Raw genomic sequence first — 8,306 nt, 5'->3', positions numbered from 1 at the left:
GGGATTGTGAAACCAGTGGAAAGGAAATAGCTCGGGAATTCTATAAATGGAAAGTTTCCATAAATAGAAGGTTGCTACAAATGGAAAGTTTCCATAAATAGAATGTCATTATAAATGGAAAGTGTTATAGGAGTCAGAGCTTTTCTATTTTTGAAAAGTGTATGGAAATACCTTGAGGGTAGGGTGTTCCAGGGTGACCGGGTGGTGGTCATGGTGGTGTTCGGGTTATGAGTTTTCGTGAAGGCGCAATGCTAAAAGAGGAAAGTTTCTAGAAATGAAAAGTGTCGAGGTAGATCTAGTCAGGAGATACTCGTTGACATCAAACTTGTTTGCTCAAGATTGTGTGGGCCCAACTCATGTGATATCGATAACTCGATGGACTTTGTGGCCAGAGAGTGGGAGTGGTATGTCTGCTTCGGATGACGATCCGAGAGCGCGCTTTAGGGTGACGACCCAAGAGCGGGATATTTGAGACTCCCTGGATACCGTAGCTGTGAGCCGTGACTCGGCAGTGAGCCGGTATGTCTCGAGGGTTGCGACCCGAGAGCGGGGGGAGTGGGCGTGTGAGACTCCCTGGATACCGTAGCTGTAGGCTGTGGCCTGGCAGTGAGCCGGTATGACTCGAAGGTTGCGACCTGAGAGCGGGGGGAGTGTGTGTGTGAGTGACTTCCTGGATGCCGTAGCTTAAGGCGGTTGGCCTGATAGCGAGCCGGCATGATTCGTTGGTTGCGACCACGGACGGGGGAAGCACTGAGTTGTGAGCAAATAGTGTCTTTGATGTGAGTATATTGACTAGAGGGAGACCTCGTGGTTCAGTCGGAGGTGTGCGGGCTGTTGCGACAGTGCACGGGAAACCTTGGCTGACGGTATTTAGTCCGGTCGGGGACGTGCGGGCCGTGTTGACGGTGGCACGGAGGTCCTTGACAGTTGGACGGTTTTGCGGGATTCGAGGACGAATCCTTGTTGGTGGGGGAGAATTGTAACATCCGCGAACCAATTTTTAAGGTTTTGGTGTGGGTGTCGATCGACACCCTTGGTGTATCGATCGACACCATGTTTTCTGGTTTGGTCCGGTTCGTTTTAATTGCTGTTTGGTTCGGTTTGGTTCAAGGAAAATCCCTAAATCGTGTTATAAGTGGAGAAGCGACAAATTAAGGGTTTTAGGGTGTCTTGTCGCCGTTTTCAGAGATAGAGAGAGAGGAGAGAGCCTATTGTGGTGTGAAGGAGATTAAAGGAGAAAGATCAGAATCGTTAGGGTTTGGGAGGAAACAGTTTCGGCATATCAAATCGTTCTCAAAGGTAATGAAATTTGGTAGGTTTATTCCCAAGTCTTTCATCGTCATTCGCCTTTTTACAGAAGTAGATTTGGATTTAAACTCGATGAGTTATTGGCAGTTTCGTGAGACACGTTTTCTCAGACGCGAGTTGGGACCATCGGAGATTGTAACTGAGATCGTGGTCTCGTGTGGTGCCTGATCGTGCTGAAATTTTGTGGGAAGCTTCGTGACGTCTAGGGGTAGCTTTTCACCGGAGCGATTTGATAGTTAACGGTTGGTTTTTATTTTAGGGTTTCGTCTTTGAGACTGTTCTTTTCTGATGTTTCTGTCCAGTTTTGTTATAAGTCGTTTTTGGTTGTGTGGCTTGTTGTAGGGCGTTTCTGGGCTGTTTCAGACGTTAGGAGGGTCTCAACTGGTTGTATTGGTTGTTATAATCAGTTGATAAGGTGAGTGCATGACCATGGCTTATCTAAGCCTGAGAATCCTTTGTTGTTCTTGCTTGATTGGTGGTGCTTTGTGGTGTTGTTCTTGCTTGATTGGTTGTGTTAGTGGTGTTGTTCTTGCTTGTGGTGGTTGTGTTATGGTTCTTATAGGTTCCTGAAGGTTTTGGGTGAGGTTGGAACGGATTGGAGATGATTGGAAACGGAGGTTCGTCGTTCGGATTCGTGCAGTTCGCGTCTGCGAAGGGAGTGTCGATCGACACCAGTTAGGTGTCGACCGACACCATGTTTGGCCAGTGTCGATCGACACCTCTCTGGTGTCGGTCGACACCAAGTTGCTTGTTTCGTGATTTTTCCTGGTTTGTTGTGTTTGGTTGTCATTTGTTAAGCATTGGAATCTCAGTTGCTTGTGTGTATAGCCCAGTAGATGGGAGGATTGCCTCACTAAGTATTTGTGATAATACTTACGCATCTCAATTGTTGTTTGTGGTGTGCAGGTTTGTGACGTGGAATCATGGCAATGAGGAGGAGGATGATCTAGGGTCTCGTTTGTGTGTTATTGGATTTGTTGGTTATGTTGTTGGAACCTTGGTTAGTGTTATGTTAGGTTGCCGGATAGAATGGTTAGGAATGTTATTGTATTGATGATGTTGTTGGTTTTGTATTATTGGTATGTTTCCGCTGTGCTTAATGTTATTGCTGGTTTAATGTTGAGTTGTGGTTTGGGTTGGTTAATTAAGTAGTATGGGATGATTAATTATATATATTGTTTTTAATTAAAAAAAAAAAGAAGGGTCGGGTCGTTTCACCTTTTTATGGTCCCATGCCGAAAAAAAGGAAGTATACACATTCTTGACTCAAAACTTCAATTCAATCCTTAAGCAAACAAATGCTTGAAAAAGATGGATTTAAACATGAACTAAAGAATCCTTAAAGTGGAACTATATATAGAAAGAGAAACTTAATTTAACTAATGGAAAATTAATTAATTAACTGTTCTCTCCAGAAATTTTATAAGGCGTGGAGTATTGGTTTGCTATACATATCTCCTATATATTAATAGAGAAGCGTTTTTAAGAAAATGATGATGTGTCGTTGTTATAGAGCTCGAGACACCAATGAATTTATTGTCTCATTTTTGGATATTTACACATAATTGCTATTGAATGATTAAGGAATATTCCATTTCAATTAATTAAATAAAATCAAACATTTCAATTTTAAAATTTATTTTAATCATTTGTATAACATAGTTAATTATTAAAAAATAAATTTATTAGATCTAAAACGTTTTCAAAACCCGAATTTATTCACCTATTAAAAAAAATTGATTACTATTCACATAAATAAAATTTCAAAAATAAAATTATCACAATAATCATTAGTATAGGCAATTGACTTATTTAATATCATTAGTATAATATTTCACGGGTGAAATATATTCTTATACAAAATAAAATAAAAATTTAAAGAAAATAAAAAATCTTGCATAGAATGAGGAAATAGCAGATTATATATTTAGTTGATACATAATTGTTTGATCTAAACATATTCTAACAGGTTTTATATTTTGTTTTTATACAAACAAATTTTATATCCTAGAAAATAATTTTACTCATAACTCTAGCTTTATCTGCATAGATTTATCCCGCACATAGTGCATGTTACTACGTAGTATATTTAGTAAACGTAAAGTGATGAAATTAAAGATAAAACTTATCCACTGAAATCATAATATTTTTTGAAAAATAAATTTGTTTGAGATAGGTTTTTAGTTGTATCAAGACAATTTATTAGAAATATCCTTTTTAATATACCATTTTTCAAAAATATCATTTTTTCTGGTCATTTTTATTTTTGTCCTCCTTTAATATTTAATAACCATTTTATCCTTACATGAAAGATATTTTAATCAATAAAATGAAAACAAAATTTTCCCGCAAAACATTTTTCGACATATTTTCCCGCAAAAAAAAATCAAAAACAAAATTCTCGCCAAAAATGTTTTTGTCAAAAAAAATTTGACAAAAAATTTCAACAAAAAACTGAGAATTTGCTAAAAATGTCCTTTTTGGCATACTCTTTTCAAAAATGCTTTTCTTTTTGAACATTTTCATTTTTTTCTCTTTTACACAATTACACTGTGTTAAATTAACTTTTAGACTTTTTTTTTTAGGTTTGGATTCTCTATTTACATTTAGCGTATAGTTTTTAAGGGATAGGATTTAGTATTGGGGTTTAGGGTTTATAATTTTGTAATTTTTTATATTAAAAGGGGTATTTTTGAAAATGGACACCATGAAAGGTAATTTTTGAAAAGTGACATAGAAAAAGGGATATTTTTGAAAATCTCCCAAAAACATTTTCCGCCAAAAAGTTTCCCACACAAAAAAATTTTACAAGGCTTTTGATAAGGTTTTAAAGGATTTAAAAATATTTATAAGACATTTATAAAGTTTTTATAACTAAAAATCTTATAAAAACCGTATAAAAAACAATATAAAAACTTTGGAAACGTCTTATAAAAATCTTATAAAAAAACCTTTAAAAAACTTTTTAAAAACCTTTTAAACACTTTTAAAAGGTTTTTGTAAAGTTTTTATAGTAATTTTAAAAGGGTTTACAAGTTTTTTATAAGGTTTTTATAAAATATAAATTTCAAAATTTTTAGCGGGAAAATCCAATTTCGTAATTTTGGCGGAATTTTTTTTTTAAAATTTTTTGGCGGGAAATTTTTTCGATTTTAGTGGATTTTTTATTTATTTTGGTGGGTAAGACATAATTTTTGGCGGAAATGTTTTTCATTTTCTGTCGGATTTTGTTTTCTTTGATTTTGGTGACTGTATATTTTTGTTGTCACTCAAAAAAAGAGTAATTTAGTTCTTTTGTACATAAAGAAGGGTAGTTTTGAAAATGGTCAATATGGAAAAGTAATTTTAAAAAGGTGCATGGAAAAAATGATATTTTTTGAGAATGCCCTTTTATCAATATACATATCTTTCTAATTAATCAATTATAATCTAAATTAAATTTAATTATTATATTTTACTCTATATAAATATTCAATTAAGAAAATTAACTATCTCTGGATTTTAAAGCATAAATATATAACACATATAAGATTTTGATATGACGTGTTATCATAATATCATCACAATTTATTATGGTCTTTACACAAATTCAACACGTTTTCTACTATATGAAACTTTTAAATTGATATAATATTTAATTGGTTAGAGATATGATGATTACCTAAAATAGCTAGCAAGAAAAAGCTTAAACATGTTCATTATAAATACATTGTTGGGAGATGATCACAAAGAACAAGGTGTGAGACTGTGAGTAGTTCTTTTATATTTGATTGAAAGAAACTTAGAAACCAATCATCGTTAAACGACGACAATCTCTTCACCATCTTCAAAGTGAAATCAATGTTTCGCGGTCCTGCCGAATGTTATGCGTGTACTTGTATAGGTAAATTACATGCGTATAGTATATATACATATACTCCATTTCCATATACAAAAAAAATTATCTGAATCAACTATGATGTGCTTCGATCGAACTAGATATGTTACTTAAGACCATAGCCTGAAACATAGGCTGTTTTGATCATGTAAGAAATTGAACTTGTAGACTTGAGGTTTTATACTCTTTCACGTTTAGCTTTGACACTTGACAGGGTTCGGTTTGAGCCAAAAAGTCTAAATATTACATAAAATTGATTGAAATTTTTTTATTAATTTTAGTGCATGCACATTTTTTCCTTGATAAATCATAGTAAAACACAAAATGTTGTATCACTAATGCTAATGTATATTTTTTGTTTTCCGTTTAACCTATAGTAAATGCTCCGCGATTTCACTGTCCGTACTGTCCTTGTCCGTACTTCCACATGCATGATGTTCCATTGGTAATTATATTGACTGATCTACTATAGTTTTTTTTTTTTTTTGTTATATTCATTTATAAGTTCTAAAATGAAACGCACATTCTTTTTGTTTTTTGGTCAGCAACTCTAGAATTTGACAACTAATTTATCAATAATTTTGCTTTGTTTTCTTATTAAATATTAGACGAGTGGAAGGTTTGATGGCTATGATAACTATAGTAATAGTTCCCCGGATCCGTATACACTTAGACGTAGTTTTTCAGATATCTCATTACATAGTCCTGACACTTTCGATCTCGACAATATTGCTTATGAGGTATGTACTCTTCTGTCCAAGCTGATTCATACTGCTATTTCATGATAGAATATTAAGAGACAACTCTGAGTATCATACTCATATAACCCCACTGTTATGGATGAGCAGGGTTCGAATGAGATAGAAGAATCAGTGGGACAAAGCAGTAACGGCTTGCCGGAGTGGAAAATATCCAAATTACCAACTCATAAATATGGGGAAAAAAAACCCAAATTCAAGTGGTGGTGGCAAAAGAAAAAGAAGTTTGTCGCCAATGATACTCAGTACGACCATGGATCAATATACATCGTTCAACTAGCTAGTTTATATATATATCCTTGCTCAAATTGATTTCAAATTCAATGTGTCTATTAATCTTGGCCTAGTATGAAAAATACAAGCTTTGGGATTAGACCAATATTATAATTTTCGTTTGATTTGGTTTGGGTGATACTTTGTAGGTGTTCGATATGTCTAGTCGACTACGAGAAGGGAGATAAGATGATCACTTTGCCATGTAAGCATATCTACCACAAGGATTGCATATCACGGTGGTTGAAAGAACACAGGGTACGTACGTATGACATATATACACAATAACATACGGCAATTTTTGTTTCCAACAAGCATAAAATACATTCTCATCTTTAATATTCTAATGAAAATGAAATTGTTTCGTTTATGCAGGTATGCTGCGTGTGCAAACGAGATGTTTTCTAATATATTAATGCTCATTCTCGTCGGATAATAATGATTAACAACAATGTATTTTGTTCGCATGGTTAATTTTAGTTTATCACTAAAAAAATATAGTTATTAAACTAGACGAATTTTCATTTATTGTAAATATTTATTATATTCAGTATTATTTGCCCGCTGATATTAAATTTTATCAAAATACAAAATAATTTATGAGAATATCAAATATTAATGTAACTTAATTTGTTAGAAATTTTTTTTTATCTGTGTTCAAGATTTGTATCTACATAAAATTTGTATATAACTTTTTTTTAAAAATCGTTGTAATTCAAGACCAAAAACGAAAGTTGATTGTTCGGGAGATAACAAGTTTTTTTTCCCTAACCACTCCTCACAATATTGTTCGTAAGAAACCCTTCCGTTGGTCAAATAGAGTTGGTCTCACGATTCTCGCTGATGTGTTAATTGTAATGTCCAATCCCTATATAGAGTTCAAGCAAAAGTAAAAAGAATTTGGGTTTCTATATGTTAGGAACTGACTTTGATTCTCTGTAAAATATCACTCTCAAACTCGCGATCTCAGTCGTTGAATTGACAAACATTGTCAAAATGAATGTAAAGCAAGAAAAAAAAACAAAAGAACACACAAGTTTGTTTATCCAGTTCAGCTAAATTGATTTGACAAAGTCTATGTCTGGAGCCAGATTGGATCTGGCAATTCACTATCAAAGAAGATGAATCAGCTCAAGAGCAAGCTAGTACAACAATGGAATATTACCATTTTCCCTCTCTCTCTCTTCTTTTACAATTAGAAAGATAGAATTTGTTACAAAGACAAAGAATATATTTTCAATCCTTTTTGTGTCAGTGGTTCGAATCCACAACCACTTCTATTTGAAGCGTTCCTCGGACGGCCTGTAGAGCACATGTAACGCACAGTCGGGTTGCTCACGCAGCGGATCTCTCTTTCTTATAGTACGACAAAATACTTATATCAATAAAATGGTAAACTCTCTATCGCGACTAGAGTCTTTGCTTTACTCCTTCTCTTTTACCAATCCGATAACCAGTTATAACCGAAACTCAATCAGAACCAATTTCATCGGTTTAGGCTAAACCTGAAAACTGAATCACAACCAAGAACCACAAAACTCCACCTCATATTTTCCTCTTCTTCTAATGAACTGCACTACTTGGATGTAACCTATGGCGGTAGCGAACTCACTGATTACCTAAGAAGCTTTAGGAAATCCAAAGCCTCCTTAAACTTGTTCACCTAAATAATTTTGGTAAGCATTTCTGCAGGATTTACAGAAGTATGAATTTTATGTGCCTCGACTTCACTAGCTTCAGTCACGTCTCTGATGAAGTAATACTTGACTGCAATGTGCTTCGTCCTCTCGTGAAATGCATTGTTCTTTGACAAACAAATCACTGACTGTGAGTCACACCACACCGTAGCCTCCTCAGGATTAAGTTTCATATCTTCAAGAAGACCTTTTATCCATAACGCTTCTTTCACAGCCTCAGTAAATGACATATACTTGGTTTCTGTTTATGACATAGCCACCACTTGCTGCAAACTAGACTTCCAGCTAACTGCGTTTTCACCCATAGTAAACACATAACCGTTCAGAGATCTTCTACGATCAAGGTCTACACCATAATCTGAATCATAGAAACCTTGCACTTTGAAATCCTTT

At 34.4% G+C, this 8,306-nt stretch overlaps 1 protein-coding gene across 1 annotated transcript; it reads left to right on the top strand.

Annotated features, from left to right (window-relative positions):
• LOC104727174 (E3 ubiquitin ligase BIG BROTHER-like) lies at window positions 5,060-6,723 on the top strand. Its single transcript, XM_010446205.2, has 6 exons — window positions 5,060-5,191; window positions 5,563-5,630; window positions 5,794-5,925; window positions 6,034-6,188; window positions 6,366-6,474; window positions 6,592-6,723. The coding sequence occupies exons 1-6, from the start codon at window positions 5,149-5,151 to the stop codon at window positions 6,622-6,624; spliced, it is 540 nt and encodes a 179-aa protein (XP_010444507.1). The 5' UTR covers window positions 5,060-5,148; the 3' UTR covers window positions 6,625-6,723.

The sequence above is a fragment of the Camelina sativa genome, chromosome 2 (genome assembly GCF_000633955.1).
Source record: "Camelina sativa cultivar DH55 chromosome 2, Cs, whole genome shotgun sequence".
Classification (NCBI taxonomy): domain Eukaryota; kingdom Viridiplantae; phylum Streptophyta; class Magnoliopsida; order Brassicales; family Brassicaceae; genus Camelina; species Camelina sativa.
This window is presented reverse-complemented; position numbering and strand designations above follow the sequence as displayed.

What these genes read in the sequence shown, in the direction of transcription:
- LOC104727174 (XM_010446205.2), top strand. Translation starts at nt 5,149, where the DNA reads ATGTTTCGCGGTCCTGCCGAATGTTATGCGTGTACTTGTATAG. An exon ending in TTATGCGTGTACTTGTATAG is followed by an intron (nt 5,192 to 5,562) that starts GTAAATTACATG and finishes TTTAACCTATAG; the next exon opens with TAAATGCTCCGCGATTTCAC. An exon ending in GGTGGTTGAAAGAACACAGG is followed by an intron (nt 6,475 to 6,591) that starts GTACGTACGTAT and finishes TCGTTTATGCAG; the next exon opens with GTATGCTGCGTGTGCAAACG.